Here is a 21,689-nt window from a genome sequence, read left to right on the forward strand (position 1 = left end):
TTATAGTTACCCCTGCATATAGAGATATTTAAGAATAAAATTGCCTTTTTTTTAAACTTTACATATTAACTAAATTATACACCACAATTTTTTCTAAGGTTATTAACCAATTAATCGAAACAATAAATCGGCCAACTAATCGATTATGAAAATAATCGTTAGTTGCAGCCCTAGTACAAAGCAATGAAAAGTTATTTACAAATTCGATTTTTTTTTAATTTTGTGCTTTTTCAATGTGAAATGTGTAAATATATGTTAATATATACGTGTAAAAATATTCACTAACAAAGCAAAAAAAAAAAAAAAAAAAAGTTTTAACTGTTTATCGTTTATAAAATGGACATGAACAAAAAATCAAAAAAGCAGGAAAATATTTAAATTGAGGAGAATAGGGAGTTAATTAAGGCTCATTAAAGTAAATTAAGGCTCATTAAAGTCAATTAAGGGTTTATGAAGGGTTAAGCCAGGGTTTCTCAACCAGGGTTCCTCCAGAGGGAGGCTGGGTTAAGCAGAGGGACATTTGTTCATCCCTTTAATCTGCAGATGAAGAAACAAAGATTCAAAAAGATACAATGTTTCTTTTTATTTTAGTGTTTCAGTGGCTAAGCAATGTTGTTAATAAACATTGCCGGATGCTTCTTTTTTGACAGCTCCAATTACCGGACTTCTTTAAGGGCCGGTTCACACTGCAGGCGAGGCGAGGCGACTCTGACTTGCCTCGCCGCGACCTGCAGCGGCCTCGGCGGCGACTTGCAAATGACTTCTGTATAGAAGTCAATGCAAGTCGCCCCGAGGTCGCCCGAAAGTAGTACAGGAACCTTTTTTCTGAGTCGGAGCGACTCGAGTCGCTCCTCTCAGAACGGTTCCATTGTACAGAACGTGGGCGACTTGCGGGAGCGAGGCGAGGCGAGTCGTGTCGCCTCGCATCGCCCGCTGTGTGAACCGGCCCTAACACTTCAGCTGTCAACAGGGGAGACCCACTGACAGCTCAAAGAGCCGAGCCTGAAAGTTTCAGTTTCAGTTTCAGGTATCGGTGCATTTGCACGAGTACCGATACTTGTGCAAATGCTCGGTATCGGCACTGATACCAGTATCGGTGCGACCCTATTTAGAACCCAATGAAATTGCTCATGGAAAGGTTCCCGATTGCTGTTTGCTATTGAGACTTTTCAGATCATGTGACCACCAATCATGGCGGTCACATGGCCATACCCCCCACCCTGCCTCCCGGCATAGCAAACCCTTTAAAGGGCTGACGGTAGCTGGCGTCAAGTGGCTAAAACCCATATTTTCAGCGGCCGAAACTTCGATGCAGCACTAGTTTTTGCTTATGTCTACATTATATTTTCATAGAAAAACAAAACTCAGTAAATCTAAAAGTTCTGATTTAAGTTCAAAGCATCATATTTTACAATGACCTCCTAAGGAGCTCACCTGATTTTTTTTGATCAGTAGCTGCACGGTCTGGAGGTTGTGTCCATGGTCAGTTGATGTTGCAAGAGGCATTCTCTCTTCAACCCAGAGCTGGAATAAAAAAAAAAAAGAAGAAAAAAAAAGAAGAAAAAAAAAGGAATATGTTCAACAGAAAGCAAAGCAAATTTATTCTGACAATTTTATTAGGATGAGAGACTGAACTTTGAACCCCCGCTATTTAAAACTCTAGAAAGAATAAGCTAGAATGAAATCACAGCTGACAAATCATGCAGAACGCTAGAAACTTGGGTCACTTACAATCTCGTCTTCCACATCTCGGTTGAACTGGTGAATTTCTTTAGAAGCCAAGAGATATTTTTTCCTCTCATTTAGTGGGGCCATTAGTTCCACGAACCTCTTCTCCACAACTATACGCTGACCGTCAACCTCATCCGGACTCTTCCCCTCCTGGCTCAGGGCCTGAGCCTGGCTCTGCAGCTCTTCCACCTCCTTCTTGCGCACGTCCATTTGATTTTCCAGCATCTAACAAAAGGAAATATTTTTATATGCAAGATAAGAAGAGAGACCTCTTCAAATAAGTACGGTGGGCAAGAACAGCAGCGGGACATAAATCATTACATTTCACGTATGCAAAGATTATTACAGGACAAACATTTTTGGTGCATTCGTGTAATAATCGGTGTATAATCGGAGTGCAAACGATCAGGGAGCCAATATCAGAAGTCTGGTGGGTTGGAAATTTTTGCCTGACATTCTATTTATGACAGCAGATTAAAAAAAAGCAAAAAAAAAAACCTGGCTCCATATGAATGTCTACTAAATAGGAGGCGATTAGCTGTCACTGAAGTTCATGTACATGATGGCTGAAAAGCGGTTCAGCTGAGAACGTGATTTTATACCCACCCCAACCATGTTCAATGCTACAGAAATGTAATCCAACCCCAGACAACCAATTGCACAAGAACATGGAAAGAGCCAACGCATGCTCAGATAAGGCAACCTGAAATGTTGTTTGGCTATGGGTTACCTAATCTGCAACAGATTTGCAAATCCACTGTAAATGTCAAATCTGCCGACCATGGGTTGGTGGGCAAGTGCCAACCATCCATATGATGCATGGAAAATGGTCCCCACAACCAGTGTTAATTTTGGCAGCAAATTTTCGATTTCGTTTTAAGTCTTAGGCCGCGTACACACGCGCGGACTGTTCGCCCAACTTTGTCCGTCCAACAGTTTCGGCAAACAGTCCGCTCAAACTTAGCATGGACGGACATGGCCACACACGACGGACGAACAGTTTGCTGAAACCGTGCGCGATGACGTGAACGGCACGTACGACGGGACGAAAAATACGACGTCCTATACACTGCAATGCAACCTTCCGACGTGGAAATCCTTTCTGAGCATGCGCGAGACTTAGTTGGCCGAACAAGCCTACACACGAGCGAACAGTCCGCTGAAACCTTGTTTCAGCGGACAGTTTTTCGGAATTTCCGTAAGACCTTGTTCGTCCAACTGTCCGCTGAAACTGTCCGCTGAAGCCCCACACACGAGCGGACTGTCCGCCCAAACACTGTTCAGCGGACAAGGTTGGGCGAACAGTCCGCGCGTGTGTACGCGGCCTTAGTAGTAAAATGGTATTTTAGTTTTAGTCCCACTTCTGCAATTGTTTTAATTTTAGTCGTATTTAGAGGACTAAAATCTCCAGTACATTTTAGACAAACTCATTTTAGTCTAAAATCTAGTGGGTGTAGTTAAATTGTAATGCATTAGTTAAGCATTTCTCTACAATTTCCAAACACATTATATACTGCTGGAGTGAAAAATCGAATGTGTTATTATTTAAGGTATTGCGGTATGAACATGCACTACAGTCCAGTGTTAATTTTGAAGTCATATTACAATTTAGTTTTAGTCTTAGGCCTCTTTCACATGGACGATCCGTTCAGGTCCGCTTGTCAGTTTTTTAGGCGGACCTGAACGGGTGCTCCACAGACATCTATGGAGCATCGGATGTCAGCGGTGACATGTCCGCTGACATCTGACCCGCTCCAATCCGAAAAAGTGTGACGGAGGAAAAACCTACTTTTCCATCCGTCATCGGATCGGGTGGCGATGGACTCTACGGTCCGTCTTCATATGATCCCCCATTGAGGAGAGCGGCGCTCTGACAGGTTGGTCCCTGCACAGTGTGCAGAGACGGACCTGCCATCTGCCTGCTCAGCGGGGATAGACGGAGGGATCCCCCGCTGAGCAGAGCGGGCTTCGTAGATGGACATGTCCGTGTGAAGGAGCCCTAAGTCTTGAAGAAAATTGCATTTTAGTTTTGGTCCCATTTTAGTTTTAGTCATCTCAATTGTTTTAGTTGTATTTTAGTCGACAAATAGTATTAATTTAGTCAACTAAAATGTTTTAACTGACAAAATGAATACTGCCCCGAGCCCTGTTTAATAACCAATTAATTATCTGCAGTGGGGAGCTACAAAAGTAGAATGTACTGCCCTACTTGCAATGATTTATAGTGTGAAATATTATATTATATGTAAATAAAACTATTGGATTAAAAAAAAACAAAAAAAAAAAAAACGTTATGCACATATTTGTCCTTATGCCTGAGAGAAAAGCATCAGAAAAATTCCCAATTTCCTTTTCTTGTTGGTTTAAGAAAATCTAAAAAAAAAAAAACATTTCCTAAGTAACCCCACATACCTGGCCGATGCCCCTGGAAGCTCTAAATTACTGAAGTAGCCACCACTACTCCAGTGATCTCCATTTGCTTCCGGGTCCTGTGCCGAGTGGCTGCCGTGATGTGATGCATTCGGAACACAAGAGGTCAGCCGCTCAGAAGGAGCACCATTCAGAAAATGCTTTGCATTCTCTGTATAAATGCAAAGCATTTAATGACAAGATGAGATGGAGAGCGCAACATCACTGCCCCGCCTCTCCACCTTGTCCAATCAGAGAACGCTTGACATTCAATCATTCTGAGAATTGCACCCATACTGAGGGGCCAACCTCATGTTCAGGATGCAGCAAGGCAGCCACTCGGCATAGGACCCAAAAGCAGACAGAGATCACTGGAGTTGCAGTGTCCGTTACAGTGATTTCCACCTTCCAGGGGCATCAACCAAGAATTTTTTTTAACAAATTAAATGGCTTGCAAAACAGCAAAAAGTAAACCAAGAAAACAATGGGTGATGGCACAATCAAAAGCAACTCCATGTAATAGAAGGCAATGGTGGCAAGTAGACAGACTGGTAAATAGTCCGTCAGTTCAAGACAAAAAAAGTATTCTTCTTTAAAACATCTTGCCATGTGATTTGCTCTCTGTTCAGAGAAGATTGCAAATTATGAAATATCATTTGCCAAGAGTCCTAAGCTATTAAATTGTATTGTGATTGTACTGTCTACCCTCGTGTTGTAAAGCGCTGACTAAACTGTCGGTGCTATATACCTTATATACTCGAGAATAAGCAGAGTTTTTCAGCCCATTTTTTAGGCCAAAAAAACCCCGCCTCGGCTTTTAGTCGAGTTTATGTCAAAAATGTCGCGCAAGGGAGGCGGAAAAGGGGCGGGGCCATCCTGCTGGGTGCCGCTCATGAATCGGTCCGGCGCCCCTGTTGGTTTCCCGCCTCCTAGACCACCTCTTGTGATAGATGGCACAGTGATCCAATGCTAGGAATCATCGTGCCGCGTGTCATAGGAGGCGGGATATCATTACTGTGGCTGCACGGTGATTCCAATCTGACACAGCGGGACATCTCATTACCAGGAACTGGTAAGGCTGTATATGATGGGCACTGGCAGGCTGTATTTTTTTAATGTGCACTGATAGGCTGCTGCATTTCATGGGCACTGATAGGCTGTATATGATGGGCACGGGCAGGCTGCTGCATTTCATGGGCACTGATAGGCTGTATATGATGGGCACGGGCAGGCTGCTGCATTTCATGGGCACTGATAGGCTGTATATGATGGGCACTGGCAGGCTTCTGCATTTCATGGGCACCGATAGGCTGTATATGATGGGCACTGGCAGGCTGCTGCATTTCCCAACCTAGGCTTATACTCGAATCAATACGTTTTTCCATTTTATTGTGGTAAAATTAGGTGCATCGGCTTATATTCGGGTCGGCCTATACTTTCATATATACGGTAAATCCTGTATTATAATATTAAAAGGATCATTTAAACGCAGTGCGTTATCTCACAAGCAGAGGGTGCTGTACGGTGGGATGCTTGGCATATGTGACATACATAATGGACCTAATGATTTGCACATGGGATTTCAATGTCATATGGAGCCTTTGTCCCTGGAGGGATTCAGTAGCTTTTCTAGGCAGTCCTGGCTGCACAAATCTGGCTCGCGTCTGCACTAAATGTAACGGGGAGAGAATGACAGAGAGAAAAGAAAGGCTCTGTGTGAAGGACTTCTTTCCCGGGTACAGTGCCTACTCAATGCCTCTTCATAGTCCTTTCACTGGCTGACATTTGAAAGATCACATTCCGGCACAAGCTGTCTGAGACTTCAGCACAATAAATGTGCAAACAGAAGCCGCATAGAGCCTATAACTGGCAGGGGCTGCGTGGGAGGACAGCCTGAATTACACGCTCCCCTTTGTCCCTGGCTATTTCTGATCGCTAATGAATTAAAGCTCCAAGTCATTAGATTCCCTTTGCTGGGTTTGCCTATGGGTCACTGAAAAAGATTTCCAAATATGCTGCAAGCGTTGTTATGTGTACTGTGCCTGGCACCCTCTTGTGATGGAAGATTTTAGAAGTCCTTTGGTATTTGATGGAAGCAAAGGCCAACATTAATGTAATCAGCAGATCTGGAGACCCAGAAGGTCCCTGCAGAGGACAATGGCCCACATTGCCCTCTGCAATGTGCAAGTGCCATAAGGGCTACTTATGGCACTTTGTACATTTGGGAGCTGCTGTATGGGAACCGAAGACTGCGATAGAACAAGTGAACTACGCAACCCAAGCAACCGTCAATGATGTGCTTCTCTAAAGCCACACGCTCCGAGCCCAATGTAAGCAAGAGTACAGCTAGCCGTACAAGGTTTACATTTTACTCACTCAGCCCTGCAGGCTTAAAGCAGAGCCTCCAGGCTCCTTCAGAAAAAAAAATGTAACAACTGCAGCTGCTGACTTAATATTAGGACACTTACCTGTCCACTAATCCAGCGGTTTCTTCACCAGAGCCAATTTTTCAATCTGCTCTCAGGTGCCGACGTCGCCATTTCAGCTAAGGGAAACAGGCAGTGAAGCCTTGCAGCTTCACAAGCAGTTCCCTTCTGCGCAAATGGCCCGGCAGCAGGTGAAGGAGGGGGGCCGAAATTCTGGTTGACTTTGCCATGGCGAAGCCAGCCGGAACTGGGAGCTGGTACCTGTCAAAAACCAGGTACCCATTCCCCCCCCACCCCCGGAAAAATGCCAAATATGGCAGCGGAGGAGGCAAACAAGTGGAGTTTCCCCTTTTTGGCTCTCTTTTTAGAGACATCAGCAAAGGCTGTGGAAGGGTACACTTTTGTGTTTCGGTAATGTGCAGTTCCTTGCAATGCAGGGATTTATTGATTGTACATTACAATACACTGCAATTCATTCTGAAAGGTACTCCAATGCATGAAGACAGTAACAAAAATACACCAGTGCACCACAACGTACAGATGTGAGGCATATCAGTATTTATTTCAATTTTTTTTTTATTTCAGGTATTTAAAACTTGCGGAGAAATGAATGGGCCCTAAATACAAGGGGAGATGTACCATCGGGAAATAAGAGCCGTATGTGGAGAAGCACATGAAATGGCACAGATAACCAATCCTTACCATTACCCACGCTCTTATCAACCAATCACTCACCTGCTGCTTCTTCAGCAGGATGTTCACACTGGTGAGATCCTTGCCATAGTCATCAGACTGAATCTGACTCTCCAGTCCATGAAGCCACTTGTCCAGATCTGCACAGCTCTGGGTGAACAGTTCAGCTTTGTTGGCATCGAAAAGTCTCTGGGCCTTTGTCTGCGTTGTGGTTTCCAGCTCTTCCCACATTTCATGCAGGCCTGTCATCTTCTCCTTCACTATGGGCTCCGTTTCTGGCTTTTCCACAATCAGCTGGTTTCCTTCCTACAACACAGGACAAGAATACTCAGAATTGGCTATGAAACTTTTTAGTGGAAAGACGTAATTCCAGGAAAAGTTAAAGTCTGGCGCTGTCTAAATGTGAAAAATAAATGATATAAAAACAAGTATGACAATGACACAAACCTATATTTTGGACAGCCTTGTGGTTAGTCTTTTACTGCTTGCAAAGTGAAGGACAAAATTATTTTAGGAGTTGCACCGAATGAAAATTCTGGTGGTGAAACCGAAAATTGAGGATGCACTGACAGTTTAAAAAAAAAAAAAAGTATACACCAAGGGACCTTGGATTGTGGGATCCTTGAGGGTAGGGACCAACGTGGGTGTGCGATATATGTGTGGAGCGCTGCATAAATTGATGGAGCTATATGGGTACAATAAATAGGGATAATTGTAGCTATGCACCCATACTCAGGTTGAACTGGAGTCTTTATTCAGCCTAACTAATATATATATATATATATATATATATATATATATATATATATATATATATATATATATATATATATATATATATATATATATATATATATATATATATATATATATATATATATATATATATATATATATATATATATATCTCTCTATCGCTCTCTCTATAATATTACATACATATATAATATATATATATATATATATATATATATATATATACATACATACATATACATATACACACACACACACACACATATACATATACATATATACACATATATACATACACACACATATACATACATACTTTTTTTAATATATGTAATTATATTATATTTTGACTTTTTAATATCATGAATTTAAATGAATTTGTATTTTCCAGCCATTAGCGGCACCTTTAGTGCAAGAAAAGCTCAAGTAAAATGTATTCCTTTTAAAATTTCTATTCTATCTCTTCACACTGGTCCATTGCACTTCTGTTGTGTTAAAAATCTTGTTTGCTGCATTTTTGGCCAGTTAGAAAAAAATATGCACCAAAAAACGCAGCTCCCCATTGAAATGCATTGAAAACACAAAAAGAAAGCATCAATAACGCACTAACAACGCACCGGTGTTGCGTTTTGATGCAGTTTTTGAGTCAGCTGACCTATGCAAAACAAACCATAAGGACAGTAAAATTGGGGTAAAAACGCATGCATTTCCGGTGCCATTATCGCCAACCTTTTTCTCCTATTGATAAAATGCCGATAACATTATTTTCTGCTGCTGAAATTTCAGTGCATCTCGAAATTACACATAAAAGTTATACCCATAAAAGTGTTTTGTACAATAAAGTTTCCCTAGTGCTTTACATGGCGCTTAGTCTCTCAAGAGCTCTCCCAATTTTGTCTCAGTTTGCCCCATGTTGGCATTGTGTCCACCGTAGCATTTGCAGTGGCAGAGTAGAGTAGGACTGGTCATAAGAGGTATTACTGTGATGCAAATAGTCAGCTAAAACATTATTGCAATATGTGATAACTAAAAATCCTTGTTTTTCATTGCAAAGTTTGCTAGATCACATGTTAACACTAGAAATTCTGGATAACCCTCTGCACACTTCTGTACCCCTGCAGTGTACAGACAGTTATCCAGAATGTCTAGTGTTAACATGTGATCACAGCCCTTTAGCACCTCAGATTATATACATGTAAGAAGCTACTGGGATTTGAGCACAGGTATATCTAGTTTTCACAGAAATCCAGCTCCGACTTCCTCTCCTGGTGCCGACGAGCGGAGGTTCACCTATCCCCCTCCCTCCCTGCAATCTTCTGGGACACGTCACAGGTCCCAGAAGATTGCCCAGCCATTCACAACGTGCAGTGCTAGCGCCGCAGAGAGGAGGGGGAGTGAAGCGAGGCTTTGGGCGGCCACATCACATGACCGTGGGACACTTTTTGTAGCTGCTGACTTTTAAATGGGTGGAACTCCAAGTTTACATACACGTAGGTTACCCAGACCACAGGAGTCCCTGCTTCCATGCTCAGCGATCTACGGGCAGGTCCGCGATGCAGCGATCTACGGGCAGGTCCGCGATGCAGCGATCTACGGGCAGGTCCGCGATGCAGCGATCTACGGGCAGGTCCGCGATGCAGCGATCTACGGGCAGGTCCGCGATGCAGCGATCTACGGGCAGGTCCGCGATGCAGCGATCTACGGGCAGGTCCGCGATGCAGCGATCTACGGGCAGGTCCGCGATACAGCGCTCTACGGGCAGGTCCGCGATACAGCGCTCTACGGGCAGGTCCGCGATACAGCGCTCTACGGGCAGGTCCGCGATACAGCGCTCTACGGGCAGGTCCGCGATACAGCGCTCTACGGGCAGGTCCGCGATACAGCGCTCTACGGGCAGGTCCGCGATACAGCGCTCTACGGGCAGGTCCGCGATACAGCGCTCTACGGGCAGGTCCGCGATACAGCGCTCTACGGGCAGGTCCGCGATACAGCGCTCTACGGGCAGGTCCGCGATACAGCGCTCTACGGGCAGGTCCGCGATACAGCGCTCTACGGGCAGGTCCGCGATACAGCGCTCTACGGGCAGGTCCGCGATACAGCGCTCTACGGGCAGGTCCGCGATACAGCGCTCTACGGGCAGGTCCGCGATACAGCGCTCTACGGGCAGGTCCGCGATACAGCGCTCTACGGGCAGGTCCGCGATACAGCGCTCTACGGGCAGGTCCGCGATACAGCGCTCTACGGGCAGGTCCGCGATACAGCGCTCTACGGGCAGGTCCGCGATACAGCGCTCTACGGGCAGGTCCGCGATACAGCGCTCTACGGGCAGGTCCGCGATACAGCGCTCTACGGGCAGGTCCGCGATACAGCGCTCTACGGGCAGGTCCGCGATACAGCGCTCTACGGGCAGGTCCGCGATACAGCGCTCTACGGGCAGGTCCGCGATACAGCGCTCTACGGGCAGGTCCGCGATACAGCGCTCTACGGTATGTGTTTCTGGGTACACTTCGGTTACCCAGACCACAGAGATCCCTGCTTCTGTGCCACAGTGATATACGGCCAGGTCCGTGCTCAGGCACAGTTTATGCTTACACGGAGGTGAACCGTTTTGGACTACATGTGAATCATGCCCAAGACTGCCTATTCAAAGCAGTCTCAGGAACTGTTCAGTGCACTCACACTACACAAATGTACTGCATCAAGGGGGTGAACTGCGCCTGGGCATGGCTGAAACTACCAGTGTGGGTGCACCCTTGATGTCTGGTACTCAGAATCCCTGGTTTTGATCGGTTGTGTTCCCTTGCTGCACTTTAAAGCTTAATTTTCAGTTTTAAATGGAGCGCAGCTCTAAAGATTCTGGATACACAATATTCTCATCTCAACATCATACATGTGCCAGCATATGTAATCCCCATCTTGCTGCTAACTCAAGACTAAATCTTTCCAGCGCCCCCTGACGTATTGTATTTAGAGAGCATCACCTTCTCTATTTTGTCCAGCCATTCCTTGTTGGATGCCAGTTCTGCCATAAAAGCTTGGTGCTTCAGCCATTTACTGTGCAAGTTTCTGGCTTCATCATACGACATATCCCGAGCAGTGAGCATTTTCTCATTAATCCAGAGGGACAGCTGGAAGACGAGGAGACAGAGCATTATTACTCATAAGATACATGCCAGGTTAAAACAAAATTACTGAAACATCTGGAGCATATTAAATCCATAAAAAAAAAAAATGAAAAGCATATGGAGCGAATCATCTATGCTCTTCGATGAACTCTGGGTCCGGTTTACTACACATTGCTTTATGAACGGCAATAAAATACCTATTTCTCTTACATGGGAACTGCTGATTGCTAGCACTGCAGTATTTAATACCATGACAAATGAAGGGGCACCGGTAATCACAGAGTAATATAGTGATTGAGGAGAAGGGAAAACTGGCTGAGGTGGGTCTGGTTCCCAAACATCCTGAGCTGTGTTGGTGACAATGTCAGCTTAGGAACGTCACTTTTATCTTCCACCAGAGCCCATTAATAAATGCATGAGGCATGTACTCTCCATGCATCATTAATACACAGATAATGAGGAATGTCCAAGAAAGAAGGCATGCACGGTGACAGTCCACATCAAAGATGTGTAGATTTATAGACACAGAACATTTATATGCCAAGAACACTGCAGTGTACAAATTGGGCTAGATTTCCTACACACATTAACCCCTTCCTGCAGAGTAGGGCGTGATTTTTTTTTAATAAACACAAAAAAAATACTGTGCATGTGAAAAGATTATTCAGTGTGAAAAAAAGCAGCACCACAAATGTGAGATTACCACAAAAAAACAAGAAAATAAAGGTGTGTTGCGCTACAATTTTTTTTTTTTTTTTTTTTAGAAATGAACAGTCCAGAAAAATTTGTCTCTCAAATGGACCAGAATGGTCAAACTCCATGATTCAACCGTGGGTAAGGTTATTCAATCCCTTTACCAAGTCAACATGCCACCACAATAGGTTGGACTCTTACCAGAGAGCCTGGGCCCTTTATTACGAAGGGCCTGTTTCACCCTTCCTAATGAAGGGTCCAGGCTCTCTGGTAAGAGTCCAACCTATTGTGGTGTGTTCACTTGGTGAAGGGACTGGATAACAAGTTTTATTGCCAGGTGGTAGGACAGACTTCCCAATGACATGATCACTAAGTGGATGTCACAGTGGTCACAAGATCAGGGGCCCATCCTGCTGGCTACCGATCATAAACAGAGGCCAGGAACTATCAGACTGTGGGCTCCATACACCTAAGCAGATCGCATGTGGCATTTAGGTGCTTTCCCAAATATCGCACGCGATCCTGAAAATGTCAATTCACTATTGCTTTATGAGGTTTTTACATAAAGCAAAAAATGATCAGTAAATGCCACATAAAACAGCGTAAAAAAGTAAATTCACAAAAGAAAATAAATACATGCGGTAATTAAGTAGTGGTCTTGGCATGCGTTTTAACTGGTTAAGGAGTGGGCAGCCGCCGGCGTCCTTAACCAGTAACTGCCATGATTGTTAAGGAGCGGGTAGCCGCTGCATCCCGGTCAGTGATGTAATAAGGGGGAGGAAGTCACAAGGTGATGTCATCAGGTGGCCCTGTCCCTCCGTATATTTAGCGGCAGGAGGAGGTGGAGCGGTCATTCAACAGGAGTCCATGCCAGGTGTGAAGCTCTTTTTTGTGGGTCGGCGATGGATCTACACCGAAGGACCTTTTTTATAATTTTTTTATAAAAGGACTTGTCAAAAACGGTGTATGTGTTTTTATATACTTTAAGCACTTTTTTGATGAATGAGTAGGGGTATTATGTGCCCCATACTCATTCACATTTGGGGGGGGGGGGCTGATCTAGGGGTCTCCTTGATAAAGAGGAGTTCCAGATTCTGATAAGCCCACAGATCCGCCCCCCCAATCACCACCCAAAGTTGTGGTGGATGTGGCCTGGTACGGTTCAGGAGAGGGGGAGGTGGGGAGCAAGCACTCGCTTGTTATCGACAAATAATGAGATAGCAGTAGGCGGCTTCTAAACTCCTGTAGATTGGCAATATAGAATGTCTGATCCTGGGACTCCAAGGAAACTCTATAACAGGGACTCCTAAAGGCATGATGGGGTTTTGCAACACCTGAAGAGCCAATGCTTGCCCACCCCTGCTCTACAAGGCTATAGAGGAACTTCTAGATGTCTACATTTTACATCCGCCTACACTTTAGAGCATTTAACGTCAACACAGGTTCTCTTCAATCTCCTTTATAAGAAGTACAAGGTGAGCATTATAAAATACCACTATACACCTTGCAAGACCCTCTGAAGTGTTTCCAAGAATTCTGGATGTTGGTCAGTCCATTATGTGCTACTATAATCTAATCTGTAAAAATGATCCTATTTACAGCGTTGATCTCATTCTGGCCACCTCATCTGCACCGCACATACCTCTTGACAATCCTGCAGAAACTTCTGCATCTCTCTGTTGTCCTTCAGTCGAGTCAAAAGATCATTTGCTGCCTCCCGATTTCTCTGATGCCTTAAAAATACAAAGAAAAACCAATTAAAGGCTTTAATTAAAAAGTCCTGCTTACATTTTACCTCGTCGGATTTAAGCAGATCTATTAACACATGAAAATTAAAACCTTTAAAAGCAAAAAAAAAAAAAAAAAAAAAAAGTCTTTACAACACATGGTCCTTGATGTATCCCATGCCACTGCCCTTCACTCCCACGTTGATTGATTTTACGTCTCTCCCCGCACATTCCGTGCCACACTCTCTAAATCCGCTACTAACCCAACATTCAGACGCAATAGATCCTATCAGATCTGTTTCTGGCCTCTCATTGGCAATATGACCTGTTATAGCTTGTAGTTATAATGGTTATGTCAAATGTTCTATCCTTTTGATTGGCGCCTGTTGCACCTTACATTTGAATGTATATTCTATTTCTTATGCTCAATAAACTTCACTTTGATTTAAGAAAAAAAAGCTTCCAATAAAATTATAAAAGATTAAAGGAGAAAAAAAAAATCAGTGAAAATAAAACTGAATAAAAATTAGAAATCCTGAGAAAAAAAAAAAAAGTGCTCTGTAAGCATGCATCCTTTGGGCAACATTTACTGGCATGCAAGTGCACAGCATTAATACAGTCTATTGGTTGGTAGGATGCAGGGGGCCATTGCCACCTATAATCCTCCATTGCTAGGATGCAAATGACTATTGCTGCCTAGCATCCCCAGTTGCTAGGGTTCAGATAGCTATTGCTGCTAAGCATCCTCCATTGCCAAGATGCAGGCTTCTTATTAAATCATTCTCTGCAGCTATTACCTTTTGTACCACCACCCCCTCCCTTTAGAATGTAAGCTCTATGAGTAGGACCCTCCTGTACCTTTTGTATTGTACTGTAATGGTGTTGTCCCCCCCCCCTATACATTGTAAAGTGCTGCGTAAACTGTTGGCGCTATATAAATCGTGTATAATAATAATAGTAATGGTGTTCGCACATGTTTACATGCAGATAGTTAAAAATACAATCCACATGCAGTACCTCAGATGCATATTTTCCTATTTTTTTGCTTGGACCCATTAAAAAAAAAAAATTATATATATATATTTTTTTTACTATTTTCATGTTACAGATCTCTAAGGCAGGAGTATGCTTAGACCCATAGAAAATAAAATAATATGCCAGATTCAGTAAAAAAACAAACATGAAGCCAATTCATATACAGCAGAACACTGAACAGAAATGTAGCCAAACCTGCTGTCAATAGAGTCAACTTTTTCTTCGATTCTATCAGAGTTGATGTTGCCGTCCTTGACTAGTCTTCTGCCGGTATCTACAACTGCGTTAATCTTCTCTTCACTGGCATCCATCGTGGTCATGAAGTCTTCTTGTTTCTTTATGGCAGCTTCAGCTGCTTCCAAGGTATTGGGCATTTCAGTGTGTGCCAAGACATATTCCTTTGTGGAAAGATGAAAGATAAAGTTATATGTGGTGCTGATCCACCATATCTGGGTGTTTTGAGACCCTTAAAATGATGACATCTATACAAAACATGGCGTCTGTTTACAAAACATGTGTCAGCAAAAATACATATAATAAAAAGAGAAGAGCTACATAATGCAGAGATCGCCAGCTCCTTTCAGCTGAGCTCATCACACTGAATACAACCAGCTCGTTGTAAGCAAGCTTTGAGAATCATGCATCTGAAAGGGATGCCGATAAGACCTGGGTTGATATGCTTCAAGTACAAAGACCAGATTGTCCTCCTGTTTGGAAGACGGCTTACAGGTAAATATACACTCTCACTAACAGAAACTAAATAGGCACACTCAAAGTGCTGTAAAAAAATAGAAAAGTGCGTAAAGTTGGTCTCCTCCTTTCATCAATCTTTGCTCCATTTCTGAGCAATCAGCTGTGGAACTTCCACCATTACCCAGAAGTGTGGAAGGCTTCTTCAGCCTGTAGCTACTTCTCCCTGCACTGATGTCCCCAGAGTCACTATTCAAGCAGACAGCTTCGATGACATCTGTGTAGGGGGCGTGTGGAAGCCGAAGAAGCCTCGGACACCTCTGGAATAGCGTCTGTGGTTTCACAACAGATTATATAGTTCTAAAGAAGTGGGTAGATATATAGGGTCTTAGAAATAAAAAGGTTTATCTCAGCCTCTGAAATGGGATGTTTGTTTTTCCCAAAGTCCACCCATTACTATGCATTCAATTAATAACTAATAAAATATGTTCAAATTGTTCTAAGGCTTCATTCACATTCGTGCAACTTGTCAAGCAACTTTGGACATCAAAGTTGCATGACAGGTCATTTCTCATTTTTTTCCCAATGACAATCATTCATATATGTGCGTCTTAAAGTTGCAGTGACTACAAGTTAGTTCACGCTCTACTTTGGTCCAACTTTAACGCAACTTGAAAGCCATAGACTTCAATGTGAACCCTCAATAGTTGCATGAAAGTCGTACCTGAATGTGATACAATGCAAAAGTTGTCCATTATGACTGGTCTAAGCCAAAGTCATATCCAAAGTTGCACCCATCCAAAGTTGCGTCAAAGTTGCACTCCACAGTCGATGCAACTTTGGAGTCATATACGTGTGAATTAAGCCTTAAGACGTGGAAGTGGGTTGATAAATAGAGTACTCTATGGAGTTGATTTACTAAAACTGTAGAGTGCAAAATCTGATGCAGCTGTGCATGGTAGCCAATCAGCTTCTAATTGCAGCTTGTTCAATTAAGCTTTGACGAAAAAAAAAACTAAGACCATGTTACGAAGTTTATCAACTACTAAATATCAATATATGTTTATACATTTCTTTACAATCATTGTACTCTTTTGCAGCCACAAGCTTTATTTAAAGTCCCAACCCTTGTCCCTCCCCCCTCTTTTTTCCATTAAATAGGGATGGGGGCATATTGGCCTTTGCCTCATATAAAGTCCCAATACAACAAAAATATATACTTTTTCAACACATTGAACAAAGAAATGTGGAGATGCTGCTCATAGCAATCAAATGTAAAATAAAATCAGAAGTAAAATTACAGTTGGCATCTGACTGTATTGGACAACACCTACACTTTCTTTTCCTCTAGTCTTTATATATGCAGCCCTGTTACATACCAGATGTAACTGGAGACCAAAGGTTTATCAGTTACACAGACAAAACATCTCTGCCTTCACCCAGGATCTGTTAATGTTTGGAAATGCTCAACGGAAGGTAACAATATACATCCTATTAACCTTTTTTTTCCCCCCACGGTTTCCTGAACATAGATGTTCACTTCCAACATATTCTCTAGTGCAGCCTTTCTCCACCAGGGTTCTATGGAACCCAAGGGTTCCTCCAGAGTTTGCTAGGTGTTTCTTGAGCGATGAACAATTTCTGCCTTTCAGTTAAGAAGCATTATTTTGCACTGACCATCACACTAATCTATTATGAGCTATAGATACAGTATTTATAAGAATGGATGCCCTGGGACTGGATAGTTATTTCATGGGGTTCCTCCATGCTAAAAAGTTGGAGAAAGGCTGCTCTAAAGGTTTTTCTTTACTTATATGCAGACCATTTGGCAACACTGAAGTTAAAGTCTCCAGAAATATGATTTTTTTATACCTGCCCTCAACAACATACCTGGTTATTAAGAAAAGCTTCTGCTTGCTTGGTGTCTCTTAGGAAGAGCTGGTAGGCATGGGACTGAGATAAAAGGTTCTGCCTGTTCTCCCACATTTTGTGAAGCTCATTCCATCCAGTGTCAAGAGCCTGGAGACGTTGATGCAAGAACATGTACTGTGCATCCGTCTGCCCTTGTGTCACCATCTCACCCATGTCCCTCATCTTCTGGTAATCCTCTTCATAGTTATTGATTTCATTTTTAATGTTTTCGTGTTGAGTAAGCAGCTTCTCTGCTTCTGCTAACGTATTTGGCATGTCCTCGGACGCAATGGCCGTCTGTGTCCTCGATAACCAGGACTGAAAATCATCTAAGTCACGAAGGAATTGTTGAAGTTTGCTGGCTTCACCAAGAGACTCTTCTCTATTCTTCAGGGTGGTCTTCATTTCTTCCCATACTTCATTAATCTCTGCAAGCCTGCTCATGATGGCCTGAGCTTGGTCGGGATGTTCAGCTTCCAGTTTCTCTGCTTCTTTTTGGAGATCAGTAAGTTTGGCCTCAATGGCAGCCAAGTCACGTTCCATACCAGTTAACTTCCGCTGGAGTGCCATGACTCCACCAAGGTCGTTGCCCAGGTCTTGAGTTGACTCAATGACTTTGGTCTTTTCCCTAATCCAGGACTTTGTCTCATTGCACTCAAGATGGTAGTTCTGAATACTTAGTGCTGAACTGAGGGCATCTTTTGTCTTGTCGACCAATTCTCTAAACTGGCCCCACCTAATAGAAAAACATGAGCAAGATTTTTGTCAGGTTTTGGTCTGAAGTTTGTTATTTCACTTATTTCAAATCACCTGGATCCTTTAGTACTGTTGGGCTTTAGAAATCTAGTTGCTGAAAGAACATTGAAATATTCCTCCTTCGATCACCCCCCCTGCCTATATACTTCCTGTGCAGTGAGGGTTAACAGAGCTGATTGTGACAGGCACTGATCAAGAGTGCCTAACTATGCCTGCACTTTACACACACCTCCTTCATCCACAGAAGCCGGTAATATAGCCTCTATGAATGAAATACAATCAATGAATTAAAGAGGAAGTAAACCCTTCCAAACAACTTGGACCTATAGGTAAGCCTAGATTAAGGCTCACCTGTAGGTCCAAGCAATATCTCCTAAACCTATATGGTTTAGGAGATATTTGCCCGAAAATGGGCACCGCTGTCTACGGCGCATGCAAGAATGGATTTGCCAAATTTGTCGACTCCCGTGCGCATGCGCGGGAGTGACGTCATCGCGGCTTCGCCGTATGACAGCAACGGAGCTGCGAGGCGCGACTCCCGTGCGCATGCGCGGGAGTGACGTCATCGCGGTTGCGCCGCTGTCATTGGTCGGAGCTGCGAGACGCCACCAGCAAGATGGACGCGGCGGACTACAGGGATCAGCGGCGACTTCGCTGGCTCCTGTGTCAGGTAAGTGACACATAATGAGCTACTATGCGATGCATAGTAGTCCATTATGCTTTACCTTTGCAGGGAAAAAAAGAGGAAGTAAACCCATCAGGGTTTACTTCCTCTTTAAAGTGATTATAAAGTCTTGCGTCTTTTTTTTCCCCTATAAAATAAACATGTTAAACTTACCTGCTCTGTTGCAGTGGATTTGCACAGAGCAGCCCGAATCATCCTCTTCTTGGGTCCCTCTTCTGTGATCCTGGCCCCTAACTCCTGTTCAGTGACCCCACATCAAGCAGCTTGCGATGGGGGAACACGAGCTGAGACACAGCTCCCTATGTCCATTCAGACACGGAGCTCTGACCCGGACCCACCCCCTCTCTCCCCTGATTGACTAGTTGACTTTGATTGACAGCATCTGAAGACAATGGCGCCGCTGCTGTGTCGCAGACAAGCAGGAAAGAGAATCTTGGACGGCTGAAACACTCGTGGACATCGCTGGACAGAGAGGAACCTCAGGTAAGTATTAGGGGGGAAAGCTGCACACAGAAGGCTTTTTATCTTAATGCATATGCATTAAGATAAAAAAAAAAAAAACCTTCTGCCTTTACAACCCCTTCATTTATTCATCTGTCTGTCCTCCATTCATACACCATAAGAACATAAGGCAAATTGCCTCGTCTACATGTTGGGCAAGGCTGCCCAATGCAAACTGTGTGACCAGGTGCTAAAGTCTAGACTAAAAGGGAAAGTTTATTTTACAATCCATGAAAATGTATAAAAATATGTTTTTTAGGGAGGACTTCAAAGCTTACCTTGTGTTCAGTTTCTCTTGCTGTGCTTTGATTTCAGTCTCGCTCGGATGTCCACTGTGAATCAACTGACGAGCAATCTGATTCACGACAGCCACTCGTGATGCCTGGTTGTTCATTTCTGGCTCTAGACTTTCAAATCTGAAAAATAAAAATATATATGTGCCGTTGATAATCATATTCTTGTATTCTGGCCACCTACAGAACCAACCAAGTGGCAGGGATGAAATTATGGATTACCTATGCTGAACAACCTCCAGGTCTTCTAGCTTCTCAGGGATTTGCAGATGGTTCAACCACTGCTCCTTCTCAACAATCCAAAGTTCACAGGCGTCAGCTTCGCTAAACATTTTGTACAGCGTGAGGGCGTCCTGCAATGCCTGTTTCCGAAGTCGCGTGAGCTCAGCCAGTTCCTTGTATCTTTCCTCAATTCCTGACAATCTGCTCTGCACCTCATTAGATTCAAACTGTTCCTGGGGAAGGGCAGCGGCTTGTTCATGTAGAGCATCAATAGTGGATCTGTAACTTCCAATTTCTTCAGCCACATCTTTGTGTTTCTTGACTAGAGACTGAGTAGAAAATTCATCATGTCCAACATCATTACTGGACACTATCTTCAAGATGTCCAACATCCAAGCATCAATATCATCTGCATCTGCCTGGAACTGGTGGAAACTTGAGGTTTCTTCCAGGTGTTTCTTGCGAATGGCTGAAAGCTGTTCAAGGTTAGCCCATTGCTCCTGAATATCCTTGATTCGTTCCCTGATCTTCTCAGATCCAAAATGCTCCTCTGCAATCATCTCCTCTCCTTCCTTGATAGTCTGGTGTAAGTGGCCACTTCGCCCGCTCATTTCATCTTCAAAAGCTTTGTGTTTGGACAGTAGACGGATGACACTGGTCAAATCCTTCCCATAGTCATCGGACGACAGGATCTGCTCCTTTTCTCTAATCCATCCTTCCTCTTCCGCCATCTCCCAGAAAAACTTCCAAAGCCGCCTAGACTCTTCCAAACGTGCACGTCTTTCAGCTGCCAGTTGACACAGTTCCTGATAGCAGAACTCCATGTGGGCAACACGGTCCCGGATGATCTGTGGATCACACGGCTTGTAACCTATGTGAAGGGCAGAGAAAAGAGTTTGAAAAATGGCTTTCCTTTGCATCATGAGTGTAAGACTTCCCACTCTTTTTACTTCCATTACTATTTCTAAAAGGAGAGTTGTATTTCTTATTTTATAATAATACTTTACATTTCATTGGACATCTGGGCACCCAGAACAACTAGTTTATGGCAAAGAAAGGTACATCCAGCATCACAAAACACCTTGCCTCGTTCACACTAGGGATGCACTGATACCATTATTGTTAATCAGTGAGTACGAGTACTTCTACTTTCAGTCAAGTACTCACCGATACAGAGTACCAATACTTTGGGATGCGATTTGCGTCTATACATAATGAATAGGCGCATATCGCACTACAAAAAATTGCTTGTGATTTGAACAGGAATGTGGTGCGATTCCTGTCTGAATTGCATATAGTTTCTCACCGATCCCGTGTGAACCCAGGCTTGTCATAATGATTTCAGCCTGGTTCACGCAGGAGCAGTGTGGGGAAACCGCTTACATTTCGGACAGGAATCACACTGGATTCCTGTTCCAAGTTGCATGCGATTATTTGCAGTTCGATTCGCGCCTATTCATTTTGTATGGAAAAAATAAATCACAATGTAAAGTAGCGGTTTTGATAGCACCGATACCTGTATTGGTGCATTCCTAATTTACATCTTTAGTGCCTACTTTAGGTCGAAAGGTTTACTGTACACCACTGTTTAACCACCCTGGCGGTATTCCAGAGTGTGGTCGGGGTGAATATCCAGTACCAAAAGCGGTAACCTCGAGCCACACTCGGGATTGCATCGCAGGATGCAGGCAAAGCTACTTACCTTGTCCCCAAGGTCCTGCAAGGTCTCCCCCGCTGTGTGTGCTGGCTGTGTACTCCGCTTGATTCATCACAGTACCGGGCTCTGTTCCCTGCGAGCGTCGTGACGCACGGGGATGGGGCACGGCATCAAATTCAAAAAGTTAAAAACACACAATACACTGTAATCTTAAAGATTACATTACTGTATCAAATTATTTCACATCCCTTTGGTCCCTAGCGGTTTCTTCAGTGCTCTGCATGCAGATTTATATTATATATATACTGTTCTTTCTGCCTGGAAACTGGAGATTGTCCATAGCAACCAAAAAGTGTCTCTACGTCAAAAGCGGTTTTAG

General features: G+C 43.5%; 1 protein-coding gene across 5 annotated transcripts in view; it reads right to left on the reverse strand.

The window, feature by feature from the left end:
- SPTBN1 (spectrin beta, non-erythrocytic 1) overlaps window positions 1-21,689 on the reverse strand; it is a 295,191-nt gene that overhangs the window by 61,660 nt on the left and 211,842 nt on the right. For all 5 annotated transcript variants that reach the window (XM_077485548.1, XM_077485547.1, XM_077485546.1 and 2 more), the window contains 9 exons: window positions 19,654-20,524; window positions 19,417-19,554; window positions 17,176-17,932; window positions 14,791-14,993; window positions 13,476-13,566; window positions 10,997-11,143; window positions 7,302-7,565; window positions 1,732-1,956; window positions 1,435-1,524 (listed from right to left, as the gene is read on the reverse strand). In XM_077485548.1, the coding sequence (XP_077341674.1) occupies window positions 1,435-1,524; window positions 1,732-1,956; window positions 7,302-7,565; window positions 10,997-11,143; window positions 13,476-13,566; window positions 14,791-14,993; window positions 17,176-17,932; window positions 19,417-19,554; window positions 19,654-20,524 (2,786 nt within the window). The remainder of the gene's footprint in view (window positions 1-1,434; window positions 1,525-1,731; window positions 1,957-7,301; window positions 7,566-10,996; window positions 11,144-13,475; window positions 13,567-14,790; window positions 14,994-17,175; window positions 17,933-19,416; window positions 19,555-19,653; window positions 20,525-21,689) is intronic.

Source organism: Lithobates pipiens, unplaced genomic scaffold, assembly GCF_037356315.1.
Source record: "Lithobates pipiens isolate NorthernLeopardFrog02 unplaced genomic scaffold, aLitPip1_a1.2 Scaffold_18, whole genome shotgun sequence".
NCBI lineage: Eukaryota > Metazoa > Chordata > Amphibia > Anura > Ranidae > Lithobates > Lithobates pipiens.